The 26,582-nt window shown below is 35.8% G+C and overlaps 1 protein-coding gene across 1 annotated transcript in view; it reads left to right on the top strand.

Annotated features, from left to right (window-relative positions):
• The window catches only part of LOC136036676 (tyrosine-protein phosphatase non-receptor type 2-like), a 56,787-nt gene that overhangs the window by 5,719 nt on the left and 24,486 nt on the right, over positions 1–26,582 (top strand). The window contains exons 2-4 of the mRNA XM_065718984.1: positions 9,832–9,993; positions 14,796–14,930; positions 22,333–22,454. Coding sequence (XP_065575056.1) covers positions 9,832–9,993; positions 14,796–14,930; positions 22,333–22,454 — 419 coding nt within the window. The remainder of the gene's footprint in view (positions 1–9,831; positions 9,994–14,795; positions 14,931–22,332; positions 22,455–26,582) is intronic.

The raw sequence follows: 26,582 nt of genomic DNA, 5'->3' as shown, positions 1-26,582 counted from the left end.
AATGAGGCACAACACTCTTTTCTTGTGCACAGAACCCATTGGAGCAGTAGATCTATTTCTCAAGGTTTGATGCATAAAATGTAAAAATTATAAAAGTTTACTAAAAGTCAGTGTCCTTTGGAAGAGATAAGATTGGAGGTTTGTACTTCAAAATACATTTCCAAGGGACCATTCTGGATCTATTCCTGAAAGTTTAATTTTCCAAACATATGTATTTTCCTGGATCATGAAAAGCTGCTGATCTAAAGTTTTACTGTCTTTTTATCAAGAAAATATGTTATTGTAAATATTTTCGTCAGTGATAGGTTTTAGAATACAATAGTACTTTCTTCTTCTTGTCATACTTTGATTGAAGGACTTCACTTGTCCATTATGATCTCTTCTTCCTGTTGGAGAACAGGCCTCCAAAAATGCTTTTGTCACAAGGTTCCAATTCCAGAATTTATATGAGGGTATATCCTTCTTTGTCATCTTCTCCTCCCTTCTGTTTGGTTAGTGGGAAGTGCAAGTACTTGAGCTACCTGTCCCCAGCAGTTTAAGGCCTAGAGGCCAGCTGGTACCAATATGGCTCTTCCTACTCACTCTTGCTCTCTTCTGCACAGCAGATCTACATTATAGGCTAGCTCATTTTTATTGACTTTTTCATTTGAAAATGTAATGGAATCACAAGGTAACTTTAATAATGTTTAGAAACTCCAAAATCTCCAAGAAAATCAGGGTTGTAGAACTCTTTGATAACTGTTTTTTAAAGTGTAGTGCTGCTATAGTAGGCTGCAAGTCTTGGTCTCTTATCTTAGCTAAAAGCTTTCTTTTTTAGGAAATAGGTCCTGATAATCAAATAGAATATGTTGGAGAGATTCTTCCCACTGGTAGCAAAACCTACACAATGGGCTTTGTGACTGCTTGGCTCTATATTTTTCTTTATTTAAATAAACTGACCCAGCTTGGATTCGAAAATATATAGTGCTGGCCAATCTAGATTGAAATGGGGAAGAAAGCTGTGGAGATAAACTGGTCCAAATACAATTGATTCTGTTCCTCATTATATCCCTTATAGTTTTTTGGTTAGACTCCAGATATTTGCTATCTGCTGCCTGCAGTGCAGTCTCATCTGCTACCTCATTTCCTTTGATTCCACAGTGGCTGGGTACGTGTTGGAACTTAATTTCTACTCCTTGTCTGGAAAGTTGCTGAAGGGAATTCCTAATTGCTGATAAATCATAGTCAGGGGCTTCCCAATTTATTTTTGAGACCAGCTGGAGGGCAGATTTTGAGTCACTAAAAATAACCACTTTTTTGATGGTGGGAGGGACTGCAAGAGAGTATTTAGGGCCATTTCAATGGCTTTCAGTTCTGCTGATAGGACTGAGGAGCCATCAGAAAGTCTGAGGAGCAGCTTCAAATTAAAATCTGGTATGAATACGCCTGCACCTGTCTTCCCTTCTCTTAGCAATCCATCTGTATATACTTCAAGGTAATCTAGGTAACTCATTTGTTTACTCCTTAAAAATAGCTGAATTATTAACTGTTGTGGAAGGTTATCCTTACTATTAGGGATCAGTTCGAGAATGACTTGAGGGGCAACCATTCTCCAAGGGGGGGAATCTGGTATATGTAAAGGATTAGATACAGTCTCATTTCTCCAATTGAAAATAATTTCTTTGAACAGCCTAACTCCAGAGGGACATTTTGGGTTATGCTTTCTTGGGTCTTCAAGAAGTGTGGAAGTGACAATGTGTTTAGGGCCGAAAGCTTGGATCTTCGTGAAGTACTTTGTTGTTAGAATTTTCATTCTCTCTTCTATTTTTGGGACCCCAGCAATTCCCCTCAGGGTGTCAACTGGAGTGTGGCTGGGAAGACTGAAAGCTATCCTAATGGCTGAATTTTGGAGGGTTTCAAGTATTCTAAGTTGCTTTTGTGATGTGTTACCATAAGCCTGGATTCCATATTCAATTATCCCTCATAGATATAATTTATAAAAATCCATCAGAGTTTTTGAGGAGGATCCCCAAGAGGTCCCTGCCATTTGCTTCATTAGAACCAGTCTTTTCAAAAAAGAGGTTTTGGTGGCTTCCAAATGTGTTTGCCATGTTAACCTTTTGTCAAAATGGACTCCCAGAATCTTTGTTGAAGTTGCAACTTCTAGAGTTCTTCCACTTATCCTGATCTCTGGATTGGTGAGGGTATTTCTTTTCCTGTGGAAAACTGTAACCTTTATTAACAAGCAAACTCTCACAACATAAAAACTGCCGAACTTGTTGCTTTCTGTGAGCTAGCCTACATTGTATATAAAAAAAACGTAAATACAATATATAAACATAGCCTACAGCAATGAGCCCAACTGGCTTGTCAAATAAAAATGAGTACAATGAATAAAAATGAGCACATAAGTACATAAGTAAAAAGCAAGTAACATAAGTAAAATGAATAAAAATGAGTATAGGAATAGAATAGAAGTACTTTATTATATAGCAAACTCTCACAACATAAAACTGCTGAACTTGTTGCCTTTAGTCAGCTAGCCTACATAAGCACATAAGTGAAATATTAAAACATTGCCTACAGAGATGGCCTGTCAAATACAGTGAGTACAATTAAGTACAATTTGTCTGTTTTCTGACAAATTGGTTGGTTACAGCCCTTGGGTTTTAGACAGTGACTATGCATAATCATAGACAAAACATTTTAGTTGTATCTTTCCTAAACATAGACAGCTTTGGAAACTAATCTTAGACTGGATACTGATTGACCTAGTTTTAGATAAAACTGTCCTAATTAGGATTGATTAGCTACAACAAGCCTATTGAGGAACATCTGTTTTTTTCAATATTTAGGTTTAAAAAAATGTATCCTCAGAGAATAGCCTTGCCTGTCTAACTACAACTAAGTAAAAATCAGATTTTATTTATAGATTTATAGATATATAATCAGATTTTATCCTAGCTAGGAAGAAGGTGGACACTTTACTCTATGTGTCTTTTATGCTCTTTAGAAATACACAATTTGCAACTCTACTTTGAGCCCCTATATAGAACCTTAAAGTTAAGACTTTGTCTATAGGTTTTGCCACTATAAATATGTTAAAAACAAACCTCAAAATAAGTAACAATAATTATAAAGCAAAAAAACAATTACTATAAATCAATATAAACCAGAAAAACAAAACAAATCTAAAAAAATCAGTGCTGGTATTGCCATTTAAAAAAAAATGCAACTGCTTTGAAGCACATTAACATGCAACCATCCTAGCAACATGATTAATTTTCATCAAATTTGACAACCTGTACAACAAACTTACACCAATTGGTAGCCTAACCATGCTGAAAAAAACTAGACCAAACAATAGCTTCTCTTCTGCTTGTTTTCTGTCATTTTTGTAGAAAGAAAGCAATCAATAATTTTTGCTTATTTTTTCTCATCACTATTGCATTGTTGCTATCACTCCAAAAGCATATCGTTTTATGCAGACATCAGAAATTTGGGAATAAGGTTGACCGTATGTTTTTAAAATTGGAATGCTATAAATCAATGCTTTGTGACTGTATTACTTTTGAATAATTGGTTTACAAATAAATGGCTATGCTTTTAACGTGTTCTTAGTGGTGATCACTTTTTTTTTTGGTGACACAAAAAATTGTTGACATTCTTAAAATTAGTATATTTTGAAAGAGCATAAAAAGATGCATTAAGTAATCACATCATTGTTTTCACATTCATCCTTGCAAAGTAACGGAAACAAACTCAAAATTTACTTCAATTATTACTTTCAGAATACTTTTCATTTACTTCAATTATTATTTTCAGAATACTTTTCAGTAAACTTGCTAAACCCCCTTCCACCTGCACCTCTCCCAATGGTCCCAGATATCTTAAATTACATTGAATTGCAAATTGTCAGCAAGGTAAAGTGATGATGGCCTGTAGATTTAATGCTGATGATCATTTAACAATTTCAGTTGATTTGTGAGTCTTTGTTAAGCTTCTAGTCAACAGTGACCTGCTCTTTATCAAACCAGCTTTGAATGAGTCTATAGTGACTCTCTTGACCGTCTTTTATATCAACCCATTCCACAGTGGCACTGCCCTAACACTAAAAAAAATATGTCACTCTCTGACTGTCACTGTCACTAACCATTACTGATGACAGTCAAATGGAGGTCTTGACCAAAATATTTGCATTGTAATCTACGTTTTTCACTGGCTGTTATTATCCTTGTTTCTCTCATAATATATTTTTTTTTCGTTTTGTAAGGATAATTTAGGAAATAAGTGTTGGATATGATATTGATAGTTTCAAATTGATCCAGGCTAGGTGGGATTTGGTAGCTATCATATTGGAAACCCTCTTTTTAAACGTTTAAACTGCAAAAGCTACTCTTATCGTTAAAGATTGGGTTGTATTTTCTAAGGCTAGAGATGACCTGAAAATTGGCCTCTGCTCTAAACTACCAAAGTCTTTCAAAAGTTATAAATAGAAATTACTAAGTTATTCAAAATTTTGATCTGCTCTTTAAAAGTGGGGTTGCATAGTAACAATGCTACTTGGCAGTTTCCAGGGCCTAGTGAAATTTGTTGGCTGATTTTGTCTGAAAATGCCATTTTTACATATAAAAATGTATTTTGCTCAAAGAAAAGCCATCAAAACACAGATGGTGCTGCTAGAGTGTTAGCAGCTTTTGGAATTCTGTTGAATTCTGTTGCTGGCAGCTTTGGAACTATTTCCATACCTGTTTTAGATATGCTTATTAACTAAGTTTAGTTATTTGATGTTAAAAAAGTAAATTTGTAGGTGGTATAGTAGAGTTTTATTGGAAAGTAACTTTCTTGGAATATCCCTTGCATTGAGGTTGACAGATTTGCTTGAGATTAAGGAGGTAGACTTGGCAGCTAGTAGATGAGCCGTCTTGTTATAGTTAACACCTTTATGGCTAGGAATTTTTTAAATTCAAGGTCTTTTTTTGAAAACTAAAGCAAAACTTGCTATTCAAACCTTATACATACTTGTTAGCAAAGTTTGGACAAATACAATGGTGAGCAAAAAAATTTTTAGGTAATATAATAGAGTTTTTTTGGGAATTTAACTGTTGAGATAGTTATTAGCTCTGTGGCTATTGGGAATCTTTCCCTATGAAGCTTCTTCCTATGAAGGAAACATTATTATATCAAAAGGATAGCACTATCTGATCCCCTAATTGGCAATACTGTTGAGTTATGGCTCCTCTGAGGGAAAGACTATAAAACAAAAGAGCAGTACCATTCCATTCCCTTCTTGATACTCATTTCCAGTGTAATATTTGCCTTTCAGAAAGTGCATCCCTCCCCTCTATTGGTCCCAGATATAGCCCTAGGCTGAATACAGGACTAAGGAAAATGCTAGCAATGAAATTCTTACTTTATAACATGCAGCAAGCATAAATTAATCGCTTTCTCATCCTTCTCTTCATTTTCATCCTTGTTTTGACTCATCTCCTGATAATTTTATTTATCTTGATTTTTTAAGAATTAACTTATTTCAAATCACCTTAAATTTGGTTGTGTACTATGGAAGGAAGGCTCCTTGTGGGACATTTGCTGCTGTTGATTTCAAAGTTTGGTTGAAGACTCTGAGATGTCCCACTGATGACGCCACTCCTTCTGCTCCTTATCCTTGTCCACAGCTTGATTGGATGACTCTAGGGTTTGAGGTTGGATGGTTTGTCCAAAGCAGAGCAATACAGTTGGGGTTGAATTGGTAGCCTACTCTGAGGTTACTGGTTTGTTGGGAAATTTTCTGGGAGTTCCCCTTGATTTTCTGGTTGGGGTTGATGGAGAGAAGGCTTGACTAGGTTAAGACAAAAGAAAAAATACAAGGCATTCTAATATGCCTGGTCCCAAAACTTATGGTGTACCTGAAATCACTAGCTACAATTACATGCATGTTAGATGTAAATCTACCCAGATCTAGGTTCAGCATTGGCAACGTCCTTCCACCCTAAAACTTATTTATGGGGCCCTTCTCTAAGGATATTTTGTACACTTATGTCCACAAATAGTCTTTCTTAGGCTTACTCACCCTCCCCCCTAGGGAAAACTGTGAGATACTCCTGCAAGACAATAGATTGGTCTATCCGTGTGTGTAGCTATGCTTGTCCTATGTATAACCATGTACAAAGAAAAGGGGAATAGAGGGGATGGGTTTTAGTGTAAAGAATCTCTAATTGAAACTTAGATTCAAAGATACCCTTTTTGGTTTGTATCAGCCTTGCTACCTCTTCTCTGATTGTAAAAAGTCTGTAAACATCATAGACATGATCTTTCAGCTCTACCTTATATGATTTTGCTCTGATGCTTCTTCTTGATTATGAATCAAGGCAAAAAGGCAAAAGTCAATGTATACCAAAAGAACAAGGATACCTCTATTAAATAAGTTTATTGTTTATTGTATCAGTCATCGTTTATAACTAATTTTGTCATCTCAGGGAGGAGCGCTAGAGTTTAGAAAGGTTCTGAATGTTATAGAGTTACTTGACTTGAAGCAAAGATATTTTAGAGCTTACAGTTTTAGTTTTCTCACAGAAAGGCTGGCAATCAATTAAGAGTCTGACTTAGACATGCTAGAAAAGGGGAGGAAATAACCCAAAAAGTTGAGTGATTGTAATGAAAATCACATCATTAGGTTCAGCATATCAGAGAACCCTATATTAGACGTTTTAAGCTCCCATCTACAAAAATTTGAATTTTTTTTTTTTTTTTTGCCAAAGAAAGATCACTGATTTGTTTATTATTATTATTTTTTTTTCAAAGGTGATCAAATTCCTAGCATGAGTCGAAAAACGGTCAGAAACTAAAAATAAAAAGCATTTTTTTTTTCAGCTGAAAGTACGGAGCAAAATGGAAACTTCAAAAATAAACAAAAATCATTGTGTATGTGAGGGGGACTGCCTCCTCCTCAACTTCCGCTCTTTACGCTAAAGTTTGACTGTTTATTTTGATTATTTAGCAAAGGCAACTTGAACACAAAAGCTGTTGATTTGGAATGAGAAGCATATTTAAAGAACTTTAAGACTTTAGTGTAAAGAGTAAGGGTTGAGGATGGGGCAGCCCCATGATATACAAAATAATTTCTGTTCGTTTTAAGTTTCAATGTTTTCTTTGCTTTCAGTAAAAAAAAAAAACTTGTCTTGTTTTATTTAATCTCTCAAAGAGAAAGGAGATTCAGTATTTTGGACTTGCTGTATTCTTTGTCTGATTACATCCCTTGTGTTGAGGTTCATACATTTGCCTGAGGTTAAGGACATAGTCTTGACATTAGATCATTATGCATATGACTCTAATAAAACTTCCAATTTAACCTTATTCTTCATGTGAATATGAATTACATCAAAAAATGAATATCATTTTTAATTTCTTGCAATATAATGACTGATAACTATTATTAGTGTTGATATAGGCATAAAAATTGATTTTTACTGTGTAAGTGTGGTCAAATAACTTGCTTTTTACTTAGTATTCACAACTAGTCTCTATAATCTTCATTAGCCTGTCTTATAAGCCAGCTTTTCTTTCTTTTGTTTCTTTTTACAACTGTCACTTTTTGCCACTATAACTTGGCTCGATGCAAGAACAGGCATTAAATCACTTTACCTTTGAAGTACAGTACTAGAAGCTGCCTTCTGACTGTTTTAGGCTGTTATTGCTAGCACTCTGTTAATCTTTGGAAGCAGAGATATTCCAGATTGTTAATTAGTTAGGAAACAGATTTTCAAACAGAGTTTGATAGTCTATAACCATATCTAAGGCAAGGTGGACTGTATCAAGTTCATCAGATAAATAGAGTAACCATGTAGAAAGGGGAGCAGAAAGGCTAAAGTTGAGACAGAAGATTCCCCCGGTTTAACCTGCTTTCTCACCTTATACCAGGCCTATCTGTATAAATATATGCATGGTCAGGGAGGTGCTTAAGTGTTTGTTCTCCTTGAAAGACAAGGGAAGGCAATTGAAGAAGAATTGAATTGAATGATAAGGGAGGTGCTTAAGTGTTTGCTCTCCTTGATAGACAATGGAAGGCAGTTGAGGAGGAATTGAATTGCATGATCAGCAAGGTGCTTAAGTGTTTGTTTTGTTTGAAAGACAATGGAAGGCAGTTGAGCAGGAATTAAATTGCAAGATCAAGGGGGTACTTAAGTGTTTGTTCAGCTTGAAAGAAAAGGAAAGGCAATTGAGGAGGAATTGAATTGCATGATCAGGGATGTGCTTAAGAGTTTACCCTGCTTGGAGGACAATGGAGGTAGTTGAGGAGGAATTGAATCATCTATTGCAATCTGTATTGTATATATGATTTGTAGCAGCTTTATAATTTATTGATGACATTAAAAATTAGTTCCAGTGGGTCATTTAGTATGGTATGTTTCTGAACAGTTTTGTTTTCAAAGAATTAGTCTTTCCATGCCCAAATAGTTTAGAATCATCCTGCAGAACGAGCTAACTCTATTACAATATGGGACCTGAGTAAAGAGCATTTTGATTGATGCATTGAACTTTCAGAGGCTCCTCCTTTGACTCGTAAAGTCTTAATATTAGTCTTAATAGGTTCTAACTTAACGAAAGAAGAATATCTTGAAAAATAACAGATCTGCGGCCAGTTGGAAGAAAAAGTCAAACAAATGTTATATCTGTATGCAAAAAGGTATCATCCACGCTGAGAAAGAAGGAATATAAAACCTTAAAAAAGAAAAAATCTAAAATTAGAGCAGAATAAAAAGGGGAAAATCAAACAAGCTTATATAATTGCTACTCCGTGACACAACCACTGAAGTAGGAAAGATTACAACTGAATGACGCACTTCTATGACAGCACAAAATCAACTGGATGTAAATGAGTAGAAAGAACTTAGTTATTATTTTGAGAAATACTCTTAATAGCACCCAGTGCTAATTCTGTTTGGTTTAATATGTAATTTAATACTTTAACATTATCATAATTTAAATCCTTCCTGAGCTATTTTGTAACAGCTTTATCAATATAGGTAGGCCTAGCTGATATTTCTTTAAAGTATACAAAATAATCAGGGTAATAAAAAATATGCTCTGACAAAGCAGCGACAAAAGTTTCTGGAGGCTTTCTAAATTCAATAGCTTTATTTATGGAATTGGAGTACTCAATAAATCATTCTATAAATTGTAGATGCGTTCAGCTAATGCAGAACTTACCCTAAGTACAAGGAATGCTTTACACTGTGCGCAACGCAGTATTCAGAGAGAGGGGGGCGTACCAGGTTTGAATCCTTCCCCCGTAAATTTTTGTCAGACATGTACTAAAGTAACAAAATTGCATAGAAACAAATCTTTAATGCATTTATGAAGTTTTTTTTTTGTCTCTGAACCAAAACCCTGTGTATACCCTTAACAGTGCTCCCTAACACTGCTGCACCCAATGTAAAATCTACCACAATTAGCAAAGAATGCTAGACCCTAAGTTCCCTAAATTGCTGCATGTTTTATCTTTCTCTGAATTTAGGAAATAATTATCTAAATTATTCCTAAACTTTCTAAATTACTCTTAAACATTAAACTGTATTTACATGGCCTGTCAAGGTTTTGAAAATCACTATGAAATACTGTTTTTGTATGTTTAGGTTTTTATATGTTTCTTTCACATGTAATATATCATCACAGATTGGACTCTGTGACCCTAAAAAAGTATCCCTTAGGGCTTTATTTCTCGTACTTACTTTACTTGTCTTAAGGTTTAGAAGTCATTCCACTAATTCACTACTCCTCACCCCCGAAGTTTTATTTTAATTTTTCTATAATAATAAAAAACATAAAAACAAATAATGGTTTTTTTTTCAGGCAATAAGGAATAAATCAAGTTCATATGGTCACTCGGTACTTGAAGCAAAGAAAATAGTAAATAAAAACCTAAACAGATATCGAGATGTAAGTCCTTACGACCATAGCAGAGTAATTTTGGAAAAGGGAAAGTGTGATTACATCAATGCCAGTCTGGTCAAGGTTGGTAATTATTTTTTACCAGGTTTTTACCATGTTGATAGTTATCGTAGATTTTTTACCCTATATTTTCTAGTTTTTGTTGCTATTATAATTTATACTTGCTGGTAATTAATTAATGAGAAGTTTGAACTTCCAATCGAATTAGCCCCCTCCAAAGTTAATACGACTACCCCTTCTACAAAAACCATTTATGTTAACAGTGGACAACTTACATAAATTACAGCCCTTGCCCTAGGGACTGTGGGGATTTGTTGACCCCTGGGTTATATTTATTTGACTTCTGAACTACTTGAACAAAATAGCTATTTCAAAATTTTGATCAGATAAATTTGGGGGAAACAAGGCGTTAAGGGGGGGGGCTGGTTGTCCTCTGATAACTTTCGACTGTTAAAAAGGCTCTAGAACTTTCTATTTCCAATTGAATGAGCACTTCTTCCAGTCACTTCCATGAAAACTTTGTATATTAATAATGGGTATTTAGCATAACTTATAGTCCTTACCCTGAGGGCTGGGGGGGCGGTTATTAATCTGGAACCATAGTTATTTAATATTGAATTATTTTGAACAAAATGGCTACCTCTAAATTTTAATTGGAAGCATTTGGGGAAAATGGGCATGGGGGGGGGGGGGGGTTCTGGTTGCTTTCTAATCTTTCTTGACTCTTAAAAAGGTTATTATATAGTAAATGAGGTTAAATTTTACTTACAGCAGGAAAAGGGCCTTTTGTTTACAAACAACAAATTTTGATAGTTGTTCTGATTCAAAAAGGCACACTTTACGGTTGAAAACCTTTAATTTTACCCATTACGTCGCAGCAAATATTCTGAAATAAAATAGTATAAATATAATAATAAAAAATTGCCTTAAATCATATAAATTTTTGTTGTTACTCCAAATTTTATACACTATTATGTTGATTTTTATTCATTCTAGTAGCTCGTAATAAATAAAAGTGAGGTTTAATAAGTCCAAAAATTAATTTAAAGAAAATTTTCTGAAAAAGAAGTTTTTCAAATAGAAGTAAAGAACCATATTAATCGAACAGAAATAAATTTCAATAATAATTCAAACTCAAAACGACCAGAAATTATTACCAAAGAATAAATGGAAACAGTAGAATGGTGCATAGCGTCATCTTTACACACCATCCTTCTTTTGTCAAGCCAACACTCCCTGTATACTTTCTTTTGTAACTCACTCAATTCCAGACACTCACCCATCATATGAACCACAGTCCCATCCATGTCCCCACACATAGGGTAAAAGTAAGGACCATCCTGCCCTTGTCTCCTCGGCAAATATTTTCTTATACCCAGATGATGTTTCGCCTTCAGTTCAATAGCGTACTTTAAATTTTCCTTTCTTAAATTCACTTAAAAATACCCTTTCCCCCCCACGTCTCTTCTACTGTCGCCTAGAGCCGCAGGAAAGTAAAGGGGGTTTTTCCATACGGCCAAATACTTACCTCTTAATCATGTAAAATATTTCCTGCCTTCTGTGCCAACTCATTGTTTATACCCAGCCTACTATTCCATATTTCCTCCACTTCACAATCTCATAAAATCTTCCTGACCTGGTACGGCCATGAGCTTGGAGATTCATCTTCAATAGCTTCTAAATATGTTGATCTAAGTAACTGCACTCGTAAGATCTTCACAACACGTTCCATGAACCTAATTTTATTCACGAGTCCACAGCTTCTTAGCCGAAAAATACCCAACCCTCCTCTAAGTTCTAAACTATTAATGGTTCTATTTACACCTAACCATCTCATATAATAATCTAGCTGCACCCTTTTTATTTTGTGGCTTTTCTTGAACCCCAAACTTCTGGTGTATACAACGTAAGTATTTTCGAAGACCGCAGTGCCTTTTCATGACATACAAATAACAGTTCAATATAGGTAAGTCCTGTGAAAACAATGACAAAAACTCTGGATATTTCGGTCATATGGGTGTGTGACCGAAGTATATTCTGCGAAGGGTTTATCCCTGTTGAACTCTTATTTGTACGCCTGGTGCATAATGCATTGCAGATACGACCTTATGTATAAAAGTCTTCTTTTGTATTCTAAAATCTATTGTATCCTTAAAATAAATAAATCTCTTGGCTCCTTAAAATAAAATTTGAACACGCTACTAGGAGATAGATAAGATATTTATTTCGAAAAACACTATCACAAACCTCCAAGGACTGAATTTAAATTTCGAAGTCATTAAAAAAACCAGACAAGCAAAAAAGAAACACGAAAAAAAAACAGGAAAGCTATAAAACTGGCAAACAATGGCAAAACAACAATAACAGAATGAAAAATCATTCTTCAGTCAAAGGAATTAAAATGCATTATGTCTTATGTGAATAATTTATCCTTTTTCCTAAACTTAACTTCTATATGTTTCCATTCTTCCGGAATTTGTGTCTGTCTTCCTCGTAAAATAGATAATTCACCCTCACTTAATTGGCATTCCTTCATAAACAATAAGACTTTCAGTTCTACTGGTATACAACCCAAGTTTTCTTCTTAATAAGTATTCCTGAAATTAATTCAACAACTTCTGTAACTTTTTACCTGACTATGCCACTAAAACTATACCTTTTGTGAAAAGGAGCTAACACATCTTAGACACATCCAGTGTCGTCATTGGTGCTCCCTTCTCATCCACCTCAAACTATTTTAAATAAGTACTAAATACTTTGGTAATACGGCACATGCCTGCTTCAATCCTGTTTTATATTGTACTATCATAGACAAATTCCTACCAACCCTAGCTCTAATTTCGTTCCCCTATAAATTTCTACTAAGATAAACATAAAAGCTATTGGAAGGCCCACCTCTAATAGACCATAAGTAGCATTCTGGCTATATTTTCAAATGGGTCTTTCAAGTCCACAAAGAGTTCTCTAAAGCCAGCTTGAACTTTGTTAAAAACCTTTTCCAACATAATTATCTTTTCAGCCTACTGTCTATTATTTTATAAAATAATTCTGCTAAATTATCATATAAATGGATGCCTCGATAATTATGAAAATTCTCATTTTAAATTTTTGTAATAAAAGCATCAGTAACAATGTCCACTTCTGCGGCCACAATACTGAGACGATCTGAAGTAAGTATGCTCCTCCATGCTTCAATATTGATGCAGAACTAGATGAGGTGTCGAGGTTCCTTTCGCTCTTGTCAATCTTAATTTCATCTACCGGTTAATCAATCCATAATTCGCTACTCGCCAGAGAAAGCAATATGACTCCGGAGTTGATCTGAATATTGTTTGAGCTGTCTAATCCTCCTCTCATTCTTTTCTAGATACTCTGGCTGCGAAACCGATGGAGGGTAAAACTCTTCTTGATACAGTCCTGTCGCTCCCTTGAATTTTTGCCAAAACGATTTCTTATCCTTACTTATGAATAATTGCTCTCCATTAATAATCTCAATTGACCCCTCTAATAGTCTGAAGCTATGTAGAAAAACTTAACGTAATAATCAGTGGTGGGTTTAGAATTTCCTTTGGGGGGGGGGCACCAGTTAAAAGCTACCAGAAGTCTAGAAACTTTCCAGCGCTAAGTATATATTGTCATAGTACCCTTTTTGAGCTTATTAATTACTATGCTACCAAAAAATATAAACAATCAGCTCAGTTAACAAAATTGAATAACTCTAATCCTTGAATTAGATATAAAATGACATAATCACAGTAAATACTACTTTTAATCCATCTTGATATCCTAACCTGCCCTCTATAGTGTGATTTTAGAAGTATGTTTTTAGCCACTTTCGCTTCTAAATTAACTCTGCCGATGCCCTGATAAGAGGGAGTGTGGAGAATACAATCAAGGATGAATACACAGTTGGAAAGAAGCAGTTGAGTTTAAGAGATTTTATTAAGACCATGAGACTCGCCTATAGACCTCTATGTGATTTGCCTGACAGTCAAGCTGAGCAAGGAGACTAGTCTCAGAGAAACAGAGCTACTTATAGTTTTGTAGCTTCGTCAGAACCTTGGCTAATACAATATCGACAAAATAAAGGAGCAGAAACGGGATTTGAAATACTGTAGCTCGGTAATTAAAGAATCTCATTTCAAATTCTACACATTACTAGTAGAGATACAGGGAAAAGACAAAAGTCCTTCTAAAAAAGAGAGTTATCTGAAGAGGGGATTTATTTACAATGGCGTCTTGGTATTGAGGCGAGTATCCCAAAATTTTCGGCTGTCCGCGCTGCTTGAAAAGAGGGACAATCTGCTTCCGCTGGCTCTTTTAATGCAAACTCGCATAGACTGATATGTTTACAACAGGCAATTAGATCTGAATTTTCTTTCTGCAGAGAAATAAAAGTTGAAAGCAGAATTTAATTTACTATCTCAACAAGGATCAGAGAGAAAATGAAGCTGAATTCGGTCATGGAATCTACTAAAGAGTTGACTCTCGCGGTTAGACCTGAACCGGACTGAGATATACATTTATTAAGAAAAGAAAACAAACACTATTCGCCATTCGCCTGCCAAGAAAGGCAATAAGCTTGTAAGGGCAAGCGAGGTTATCACCGTTTTTCATTCATCCTCTTTTTAATCCTTTTCTTTAATCCCCCTTTTCTGTATGTTTATACGAAGGCAAATAGCAAAAATCAAATTATTCTGTTTTATGAATCCTTGTTATTTTGAATTTGTCTATAAACGCCAACTAATTGCTTTGGTGCAAAAATAGAAATTAGGTTTCAAAAATTAGATTTAGTCGATTTCGCTTCCGAGTGTCTTCTATATTAGATAAGTTTTAGAAGTTGTTGTTAAATAATGTGTTTCCAGGTTCCTGAAGCCAATAGAGAGTATATACTAACACAAGGTCCACTACCCGAAACAGCAGGACATTTTTGGCTGATGGTCTGGGAGCAAAAAACCAAAGCAATAATTATGTTGAACAAAATTATCGAAAAGGATCAGGTAGCCTTTTAACGTCAGTTAACGCCATTAATGATCACATACCCTTTTAGCGTTATTAAACTACGTCTTTTAACTAGTTGCATACTCTTTGTTTATTTCATTTAAGCTGGCTGTTGATTGAAGTCGAACATCACTGGGGTCAGCTATATATCCTCTCGCCTAATGTGGCCGCCTACGCGACAGGGATTAACTGAATTATCGTGTGATCGTTGAATTATAGTCAAACCGTAATTGATTTTCTCAAATAAAATATAATCGCAATGGAATTGTAGTTGTAATATTTCTTGCACTTAATTTTTCAATTAAGTTGAACTAGTATAATTAACAATAAGATATTGTCGATTTAGTTTATGCATGGGTGCGCGTGCCTTTGCGATTTTCGGAGTACCTACATGCCCTGTTATTCAAAAAGTTCCCATGAAAAGTGTGGAGTTCAAAGTATTCGGGTACAAAGGATGGTTGTTGGTGTAGTTAATAACAGCAAGATTTTCAAGTCCTTCGTTTTGGAGCATGATTTCTGACAGATTTCCTGCGTTTCTCAACGTTTCTCATTTTTAAGTTGTAATCGAATTGTATTGCTTTGAGTCAAATTACGGCATTCATGATTCAGTAGTATTTAAGATCTAAGATGGAACATGGTAAGTTAATTACTGAGCAACCAGTTCAGGTAAACCCTCTACCAGTCTCCCCCCCCCCTATACGTGAATCTCTGGTTTGCTTGTGTCTTGAACCAGAGTTGAAAAAAATATTTTCTTCACCTGAAAAAATTGTGTTTAAAATTTTTACAGGTGTCCTGTTTATGACTTAGAAAACCTATTCTTTTGGCTTCCGAATATTTTATGTTAAGGACTGTACTCCTAGAAGAAAAAATTGTCGAATTGTAATTAACCTAATTTAATTGTCTGATTGAAAATGATATTCTTGGATAATAAAAATAAATGATATCTAATGAGTGTATTTTATTACCATCAATGACTATACAAGACAATAAAAATTGATTAGAAAAGGAAAAATAAAACACTAAACATAACAAATGAGTGGAGATCTTAAATTTGCACTTCATTGATTGACAGTTAAGTGAAATAAATATAACAACCCCACGCTGCTGACTATTGCGTCGTTTGCATTTGTTTTGGGGAGCATAGCCTCCGAAAACTCAGCACGTAGTCTATGGTTATGATACATCAGGAGTTTCTCCCTCCTGAGAGGTATTCTGGAAACTATTAGAACACACAAGTGATTGCTTGGTTCTCACTTATCTAAAATTCTGAAAAATGTTTGAAATTTACTTGTATAGATATAGGTTCTGGTTAATATGTGCTATATTCGCAGGAGACGTTTTTAGTGGACATTTTCTTTGAAGAATCAAATTATTTGACGTTCATTCTAGGAAAGAGAATTAGTTTGAATATCAATCTGAAATATTGAAAATTGTGTTTGAAATTTTATTCTAGATTGGTGTTTGAAGACTAATTCTTTATGAACTTTTTTTATGGAAGAATTAACAGTTTGTCTCCTGTTCATCTAAACATACCAAACAGAATTCACATAGCGACGACATTTGGTCGTTCTTTCAAACAGTTCGTGGTAACGAACTGTAGTAAGGAGCGACCCGGCTCAATAGTAACCAAAACTCTAAAAAATTGAATTTTGATATCAATAGCTACATCAAAAGAATCGCATTTTAATGCTGATTTTATATATATAAGTTTCATGAAGTTTAGTCTTACCCATCAAAAGTTACGAGCCTAAGAAAATTTGCCTTATTTAAGAAAATAGGGAGAAACACCCCCTAAAAGTCGTAGGATCTTAACGAAAATGACACCATCAGATTCAGCGTATCAGAGAACCCTACTATAGAAGTTTCAAGCTCCTATCTATGTGGAATTTTGTATTTTTTGCCAGAAGACAAATCACGGGTGCGTGTTTATTTGTTTGTTTGTTTTTTTTTTTTTTTTTTTTTTTTTTTTTTTTTTTTTTTTCCAGGGGTCATCGTATCGACCAAGTGGTCCTAGAATGTCGCAAGAGGGCTCATTCTAACGGAAATGAGAAGTTCTAGTGCCCTTTTTAAGTGACCAAAAAAATTGGAGGGCATCTAGGCCCCCTCCCACGCTCATTTTTTTTCGAAAGTCAACGGATCAAAATTTTGAGATAGCCATTTTGTTCAACATAGTCGAAAACCATAATAACTATGTCTTTGGGGATGACTTAATCCCCCACAATCCCTGAGGGAGGGGCTGCAAGTGACAAACTTTGACCGGTGTTTACATATAGTAATGGTTATTGGGAAGTGTACAGACGTTTTCAGAGGGATTTTATTTTGTTTGGGGGTGAGGCTGAGGAGAGGGGGCTATGTTGGAGGATCTTTCCTTGGAGGAATCTGTCATGGGGGAAGAAAAATTCAATGAAAAGGGCGCAGGGTTCTCTAGCATTACTATAAGAAAACAATGAAAAATAAACATGAAAACGCTTTTTCAAATGAAAGGAAGAAGTAGCATTGAAACTTAAAACGAACAGAGATAATTACGCATATGAGGGGTTCTAAAAATACTTTAGCATAAAGAGCGAGGTATTTAGGAGGAGATAAATACCTTGCTCTTTATGCTAAAGTATTTTTAGTAATTTCAACTATTTATTCTACGGCCTTTCTGATTCAGGGGTCATTCTTAAAGAATTGGGACAAAACTTACGATTTAGTGTAAAGAGCGAGGTATTAAGGAGGGTACAAACCCCCTCGTATACATAATAAAAATATAAGGTTATGAAAGTTTGTTACGTAAGTTAATTCTTAAGTTACGTGTATTTTTTACTAATAAAAACGTTCATTAAAAATTAAAAGTTCTAGTTGCCTTTTTAAGTAACCGAAAAATTGGAGGGCAACTAGGCCTCATTCTCCACCCCTTATTTCTCAAAATCGTCTGATCAAAACTAAGAGAAAGCCATTTAGCCAAAAAAAGAATTAATATACAAGTTTCATTTTAATAATTTATGTGCGGAGAGCCAAAACCAAACATGCATTAATTCAAAAACATTCAGAAATTAAATAAAAAAAAACTAATTTTTTTAACTGAAAGTAAGGAGCGACATTAAAACTTAAAACGAACAGAAATTACTCCGTATATGAAATGGGTTGTCCCCTCCGCAATCCCTCGCTCTTTACGCTGAAGTTTGACTCTTTGCCACAATTCTACTTTTTAAAACAATTAAAAGCTGTGGCGTAAAGAGCGAGGGATTGCGGAGGGGACAACCCATTTCATATACGGAGTAATTTCTGTTCGTTTTAAGTTTTAATGTCGCTCCTTACTTTCAGTTAAAAAAATTAGTTTTTTTTTTATTTAATTGCTTGATGAAATGACTGTCGTCAAAACTTCGCTTTAGCTGCTTTAAGATCTATCTTGTTAAAATTTCCCCTTATTTCACATAGTTATATTTCATATGATATAGGAAAATGAGTGGTATATGGTAGGGTATACAATTTTCCATCTAATTCTGGCTAGCCTGTTGCCTTTTTCTCCCCTCAAATCTAGATGTTATAATTTTTTCTCAATGGTATTAGACCCTCTATTTGTAGAACTAGCGTCTAAGTACAGAAAAAGTTTTAGAATTGAAGGGAAATTTCAACTTTTTTCACAAATTTTGTTTAGTGTTTATCGACTTCGTCTAATTTGTTTGCCGTTGGATTCTTTCTGAATCTGTTAGTAAAGATTATAGAAATCTTGCCACTTCTCCAGTTTTGTTTAACAATTGTGTTACCGGTGCTCAGGATAACCTGAACTGTACTTTTATCTTCAAAGGAGTTGATCTTTCATTAGTTACGTTTGCAGATGACCAACTAAACCTTTCCTATACTTTTCAAGGATGCTCTTCAACATTTGAGCTTCTCCAAGAAGAGTACGAACACATTGATTTGAGCTTTAATACTTATGAAACAGTTGTTCTACCATTCAACTATAAAAGGGAAAGAAATTCAATAAGTCTATCCAGTTCTGACGTTCCTTTTGCTAGCAGTCTTACTTACCTGGGCATGCCTATTGGAGCAAACCAGAAACTGTAAACCTGGCAATTAAAAATTATGCCAGTAAGATCCGGGTTGCGTATAACTCACTGGCTTCAAATATTTTGTATCTTAGTAGAGTTCACCGTTCTCACTTATATAATAGCCTAAATGTTCCTCACTTACTTGCCCTTGCTCCTCTTTGGTCTTTCCTTAATTGTGGTAAAAGAAAGAAAGTTCATCTCCTTTATTTTAAATTTGCAAAGTACTAAGGAACTTCCAACTTGGACAAGTAACTCTTTTCTGCAGAGAAAGTATAATTTAGTAAACCCAGCTGGAGTTATTGAGAAGCGTATTTGTGCCTTCCTACCGAATGCCAAAAATCTTCCCATCTTTGGTCGTTTCTGTTTGTCCCTTGTTTGTAGTTGTCAAAGTGTGTTTTTATTTCTGTTGTCTCTCTTTTTTGTTTTTTCTTTTCTCGATTTTTACTCTGTCTTTTTCTGGGCTTTCTGCCCAGTTTTTTGTGATGGGTTATAAATAAAATGATGATGATGATGAACAGTATCTTAAGAACCTGTGTTGCAATTGTCCTAGTTCAGTTTTTAGGATCGGTGTATGGTCTGAATTGTTTTGCAAGAATGTGTTTTCAAATCCGGAGTACTATGGTTTCTTTATTTTTGAGACTCGACAAGTCTCGTAACTTCAAACAGAACAACGGATAAACACAAGAGAAGGAAATGTTTTGAAGAGGAAAACTCCCATAACGATCAGTTCCACAATTTTTCTTGAAAATTGACTTACTTCCTTGACTTATGTCCTGGGCATCCACATCGGTCGGGTTGGGGCCGTCTCTTTCACACGTTCATATATCAATTCTCTGAATGATGCTTGGTCGTTAGCGTGTTTGACAAAGCATAGAAGGCCACTTCCGAAGTTGTCTTGCCATCTCTTCCTAGGTCTTCCAAGTGGGCAGCTACCGTTGACCCTTCCTTCCAAAATAACTTTTTGTGGGTGTGATTTTTCCATTCGGTGTGTGTGACCCAGCCACCTGAGTTGCTGTAATCGCACTTTCTGGAGTATTGTAGTTTTCCGCTTCAGTTGCCTTCGAAGGTCTTTGTTGTGAGTTCTGTCTTTATGCATTACACCAGCTATACGGTGGAGACATTTCGAAGGCCGAAATGGCATTTTTGAGACATATCGTCTTGAAGGCAGAAATTCTGCGTCCGGCCTCGACTTTTAATGTTCCTCGTTTCGCAGGCGTAAATGGTAACAGGGATGATTATTGAGTCAAAGTGTCGGAACTTCAAATGCATTGATTGTAGGTGCGTGTGTTTATGAAGGGGGCGTCCTCTTAAAGCTCACACTACCGTGGCCGAGTCTTGCTTTTGTGGATGAAAGTTGTAATTTGAAATTTTTCTGGAAAATTGTGGTATAAAACTTGTTCATTTTCTAATAATTAAGGTCACAAGCACAATCATCTTTCACTTCAAATAAAAAAGTTTCTTTTAGCTAGCAGAGGAACCTCGAGAAACTGCTCAACATTGCTGTGAAGCATCCTAAATTTGCTGAGTACTTTGCATAGGTGCATGAAGGTCTGACCTAAAGAAGTGTTGTTTACTCTAAATTATCTGTAAGACTGAAATAATATGAAAAAAAACACTTGATTACGGGGGAGGGGTGCTGACGCACCTGAATAGCCCCGCATAATCTACTTCACATCAAAAAGTGGAGTATTGTAACCTGATAAAGAATTTTTCTGGTTTCAGAGCCCCTTCTTAAGGAAACTTTTCCCTTCCCCCTCCCGAGGGTCATACGTGACTCTATCTGTTTTTAAGAATTTTGAGTGGATTTGATTTAACCTAGCTGAGTAGTATTTTTATTTGTAAAAAATTACTATTTTATACTGTTTAAACCAGTAGTAGTTGCTTTTTTATTTAGATAGCAAAATTGTAAAAAAAGAAAAAAAAAGACAGAGTTAGTTGAATATATATTTAAGAAAAAACCTTAAACCCTCAGTATAAATAATGCTTTAGTTTAAATAATCGTGATATTTATTTTGAACAGTGTCAGAAGAGATGAAATGATTAGATTTGTTGCAAATGTTTTGAAAAGTGAATTGCTAGGATGGATTTTAAAAAAGAGTTGCTATAAAGAGGAGATGTCTCTGCTGTTCTACTTGTCACTTGCCTGACGTTCCAAGACATTGGCTCATCTGGGTGTTTAAGGTACAGTGAAATATTTGGCTCCAGATTTGTCCGCAGTTGATGGCTTCACGGTCGACAACTAATCTCGATCACTGCCATTATTGCTGAACATGTCAAGTGGTTTCAAGTCAGACATAATTGTAGATAACCAGATTTTCTTTGACCGCTGGAATGCTTCCTCCAAAAATGCAATAGAAAACACATAGACCTTTTACAAACACCTTTTTCAGATACCGGTATGATAATAGACCACCTTCAGTCCAGTGGTACAAATTGTTTTCCCGAAACTTCGCTTATAGTCTGATGGAGCTCTTGGATGGCTGAGGGGGAGTGCTTTGTATATTTGTAGATTGGTATTTAGTCTTCAACTAGTAACTAATTGTTCTTCATAAGTCATATGGTCATGCTTGTCTCCTTAATAGCTGGTGGATCCACGTTCACTGCTTCAAAGACACCTGAAGGGATGGGGCAGTTAGGTGATTGATAGTAGGATTGAGGATAAGTAGGAGGGTCATCATGGGGTGTAAATGGAAAGGGTACGAATGCTTAGTGGGGATTCACATATTCGCCCAATCCACGCAGTCTTTTCGGTGATGATTTTCCGTGAGAGTGCCCCAGTGCATGGTGCTGTATCTATTTTTTTGAGTTGCCTTCACCAAGTAGTTAGTACAGCTTTCAAGCATCATTTCTTGCCACAAAGTTTTCCATTTCTATTGCCACAACATCCCAGATTTTTGCTTACCAACTTTTACCAGGGGTGACACGTTTTGCGCAGCTCCTTATAAGCTTGTACTTTTATAAGCCATCATTGATAATTTAGTCTTTCGTATTACTATGAGAGTTGCCCTTTACGACAGGTTACTCTGGGTAAGAGAATCAAAGGTTAAAACCCGTATAGGCTTGACATCTCTCTGATATGCCCTGATTGATAATAATTATTTTTTTTTTTAGATGAACTTTCCTTTATGTTTCTTTATTACAAAATTTGCGCTTGCTAATCATGGCCTTACCTATCCTTGCCTTTTTTTTTTTTTTTTTTTTTTTTTTTTTTTTTTTTTTTTTTTTTTTTTTTTTTTTTTAGAAGTTTACCCTTGATGCTACACAGTCAAGTAAATTTTTTCGATTTGTGTCTGTAACAAGTGTCAAGTTGTTTTCTTTTTGTTGTCAGATATTGATTGTTACTTTTTAATATTTTTGTTTACAGATAAAATGCCACTATTATTGGATTGAAGATGCTAATTCGCCACTAATTTTTCAAGAAGAAGGGCTTAGGATTGATTTCTTAGCGCAGACGGAAGAGTCAGATTTCATCACAAGAGAATTCAGGTATTTTTTACAAAGAAGAATAAACCTTCTTCATGGAATCTTGAAAAAATACTACTACTACTACTACTAATAACTCACTGCAGCACCAAGCCGCCTGAGGCCAACACAGCTACGCACGCTCCTCCTCCAACCTAATCTATTTAAAGCCTCCCTCTTTACACCCTCCCAGGAAGTTCCCATTTCCTTTAAATCCTTATTTATGACATCCTCCCAACCCAGACAAGGACGACCTGCTTTCCGTGTAGCCCCAGACGGTTGGCCAAAAAGGACAATCTTCGGTAATCTGTCATCCTTCATCCGTAGAACGTGGCCTAGCCATCTCAACCTTTCTTTCATTATAGCCCCAGAAAGCGGGATTGAACCACACTTTTCGTACAACCTACTGTTTGAAATATGGTCAGTCAGCCGGGTACCCAGAACAATCCGTAGGCAATTTCTCTGGAAAACATCTAGTAAATTTTCATCTGCTTTTCGGAGTGTCCATGCTTCAGAGCCATATTTGACCACTGTCATCACTGTAGCTTCCAATATTCTAATCTTGGTTTGTAGGCTTATCTTTCTATTCTTCCAAACTTTTTTTTAACTGTGAAAAAACACCCTGAGCTTTAGCTATTCTACTTTTAACATCTTCACTGCTCCCACCATCTTTACTAATAATACTACCAAGGTAACTGAAGCTCCCAACCTGATCAATCTTTTCGTTTCCTAAGGTCACCTGTTCATCTTCACTTATTCCTAGCCTTAGTGACTTAGTCTTCTTAACATTAATTTTCAAGCCTATTTTAGCACCCTGAACTCGCAAAACCTCTAAAAATTCATTCATTTTGCTCACACTTTCATCTAATATGCTTAAATCATCAGCATAATCTAATTCCAGGAGCGTTCTTCCTCCCCATTTGATTCCATGGTCTCCAATTGCCTTTCCTGTGCTCCTTAAGACGAAGTCCATCAAAATGATCCATATAAAGGGGGATAGAACACAACCCTGCTTAACTCCTGATTTAATACAAAACCAGTTGCTAACCTCATTTCCTACCTTAACCGCAACAGTATTATTCTCGTACATAGCGCAAATCACTTTAATGTATTTTTCTGGTATACCATATAACGATAAGACCTTTGTTAACGCTGTTCTATCAACAGAATCGAAAGCTTGCTCATAATCGATAAAACTAAGGACCAAAGGTGTTTGACAACGAAGGGACTTCTCAATTATTAACCTAAGAGTGAAAACATGGTCGACACATCCTCTACCTTTTCTAAAACCGCATTGTTCTTCCCTTAAAACTTTGTCTACAGCATGTCTCAGTCTAAAAAGTATCATATTACTCAGTAATTTGCTACCTACAGAGACCAGACTAATGCCTCGATAATTACGACATTCACTCTTGTCACCTTTCTTATACAGTGGTTTAATTAAGGTTTTCCTAAAATCATTGGGTACTTCCCCTTTTTCAAAAATCATGTTCATAATCTTCAGTAGCTTATTCCTAACCTCAGAGCCACCATATTTAAGGAACTCATTAATCATACTATCAGCACCTGGGGCCTTATTATTTTTTAATCCTTCTAGTACTGTCGCTAATTCTTCCTCACTAAACAAATCTTCCTTCACATCCAAGGTATCACAAACTTTTTCATTTTCATCTATATCTTTTCCTGCAACTGTATCTCGGTTTAGCACATTCTCAAAATGTTCCACCCATCTTTCTTTAACTTTTTCCTTATCACTAATTGTGGCCCCATTTCTATCTTTAACTGGGACTAGTCCGGATCGGCTACTCCCTTTCAATTTATTAACATGCCAGTATAATATTTTACTATTATGCCGTCTAGCCGCATCTTCCAGATCCTCAGCAATTTTATCCATCGCCTCCATTTCACATCTCCTTAGTTCATATTTTAATGCTTTCTCCACTTTCTTTACATTCCTTTTGTTTTCATACGACCTATCGCTCAGATAATTCTTATACAAACCCCTTCTACTCTCTATTAAACCTAAAGCTTTTTCACTAATATTCCTAGTTGCTGTCTTAGCACTCTTCCCTAGGACACCATCAGCAACTTCACAAATTGTTTTTCTGAAATTATTCCATCCATCTTCCACATTGTCAAATTTTAAACCCTCGAGTTTAGTACTCAACTGTTCCTGGAACAGTTAACTAATAATTAACTAATTAACTAATAATTCGGTTCGAGGCAATAGTTTTATTGATTTTTTTGCAATAAAAAAAACCTTATTTTTTAAAATCACAACCCCACAAGTTTGAAATCAAATTTTGAATGCAAATAAGTATGAAAAATAGATGGAATCAATAAAACCGATAATAATAATTTTAGGTCGTTTTTTTGTGGCTGCAGTAGTAATATGTGGCATAATCTCTAGAACAATTTGAAAATAAAAAGGATCATTTAGCATATTCGTATATAAATTGGGCTTGATAGCCTATTGACATATATGGCAATGTTGACGTACTTACATTTGGTATCTGACCCAAAAAATTGACCGCAAGTAAGTTTTTATGGCACTTGGTATTAACCAAGTGACATATAGCAATCGCAAATTCTGTCGGTCTGTTGGTCTGTCGGTCCCGGTTTTGCTACTTTAGGCACTTCCAGGTAAGCTAGGACGATGAAATTTAGCAGGCGTATCAGGGACCGGACCAGATTAAATTAGAAATATTCGTTTTCCCGATTTGACCATCTGGGGGGGGGGGAGTGCGGGCTGTTAATTCGGAAAAAATTGAAGTATTTTTAACTTACGAACGGTCGATCAGATCTCAATGAAATTTGATGTTTGGAAACATATCGTGTCTCAAAGCTGTTATTTTAAATCCCGACCGGATCTGGTGAAATTGGGGGGGGGGGAGTTGGGAGGGGGAAACCTAAAATCTTGGAAAACACTTAGAGTGGAGGGATCGGGATGAAACTTGGTGGGAAAAATAAGCACAAGTCCTAGATACATGATTGACATATCTGGAACGATCCGCTCTCTTTGTGGTAGTTGGGGGGGGGGGGTTAATTCTGAAAAATTAGAAAAAAAGGAGGTATTTTTAACTTACGAAGGGGTGATCGGATCTCAATGAAATTTGATATTTAGAAGGATATCGTGTCTCAGAGCTCTTATTTTAAATCTCGAACAGATCTGTTGACATTGGGGGGGGGTCTGGAGGGGGAAGCCAAAAACTAGGAAAACACTTAGAGTGGAGGGATAAGGATGAAACATGGAGGGAACAATAAGCACAAGTCCTAGATACATGATTAACATAACCGGAACGGATCCACTCTCTTTGGGGTAGCTGGGGGGGTTAATCCTGAAAAATTAGAAAAAATGAAGTATTTTTAACTTACGAACGGGTGATCGAATCTCAATGAAATTTGATATTTAGAAGAATATCGTGTCTCAGGTCTCTTATTTTAAATCCCGACCGGATCTGGTGACATTGGGGGTGAGTTGGGAGGGGAAACCTAAAACTTGGAAAACACTTAGAGTGGAGGGATCGGGATGAAACTTGGCGGGGAAAACAAGCAAAAGTCCTAGATACATGATTGACATAACCGGAACGGATCCGCTCTCTTCGGGGTAGTTGGGGGAGGGGGTTAATTCTGAAAAATTAGAAAACATGAGGTATTTTTAACTTACGAACGGGTGATCAGATCTCAATGAAATTTGAATATTAGAAGGATATCGTGTCTCAAAACTCATATAGTCCAGACCTGATCTGGTGACATTGGGGGGAGTTTGGGGTGGGGGAACCTAAAATCATGGAAAACGCTTAGATTGGAGGCATCGGGATGAAACTTGGTGGGAAAAATAAGCAGAAGTCTTAGATACGTGATTTAAATAATTAGAATTGATCCGCTCTACTAGGGGGGGGGGGGGAGTTAATTCTGAAAAATTAGAAAAAATGACGTATTTTTAACTTACGAAGGAGTGATCGGATCCTCATGAAATTTCATATTTAGAAGGACCTCGTGACTCAGATCTCTCATTTTAAATCTCAACCGGATCCAGCGTAAATGGGGGGGGGGGGCAGTTGAGGGGAACCGGAAATCTTAGAAAATACTTAAAGCGGTGAGATCAGGATGAAACTGGATGGGAAGAATAAAAACCTGTCTAAGACACGT

Source organism: Artemia franciscana, chromosome 15 (assembly GCF_032884065.1).
Source record: "Artemia franciscana chromosome 15, ASM3288406v1, whole genome shotgun sequence".
Lineage (NCBI taxonomy): Eukaryota > Metazoa > Arthropoda > Branchiopoda > Anostraca > Artemiidae > Artemia > Artemia franciscana.
Note: the sequence above shows the minus strand (reverse complement) of the source record. Positions and strands in the feature narration are given on the sequence as shown.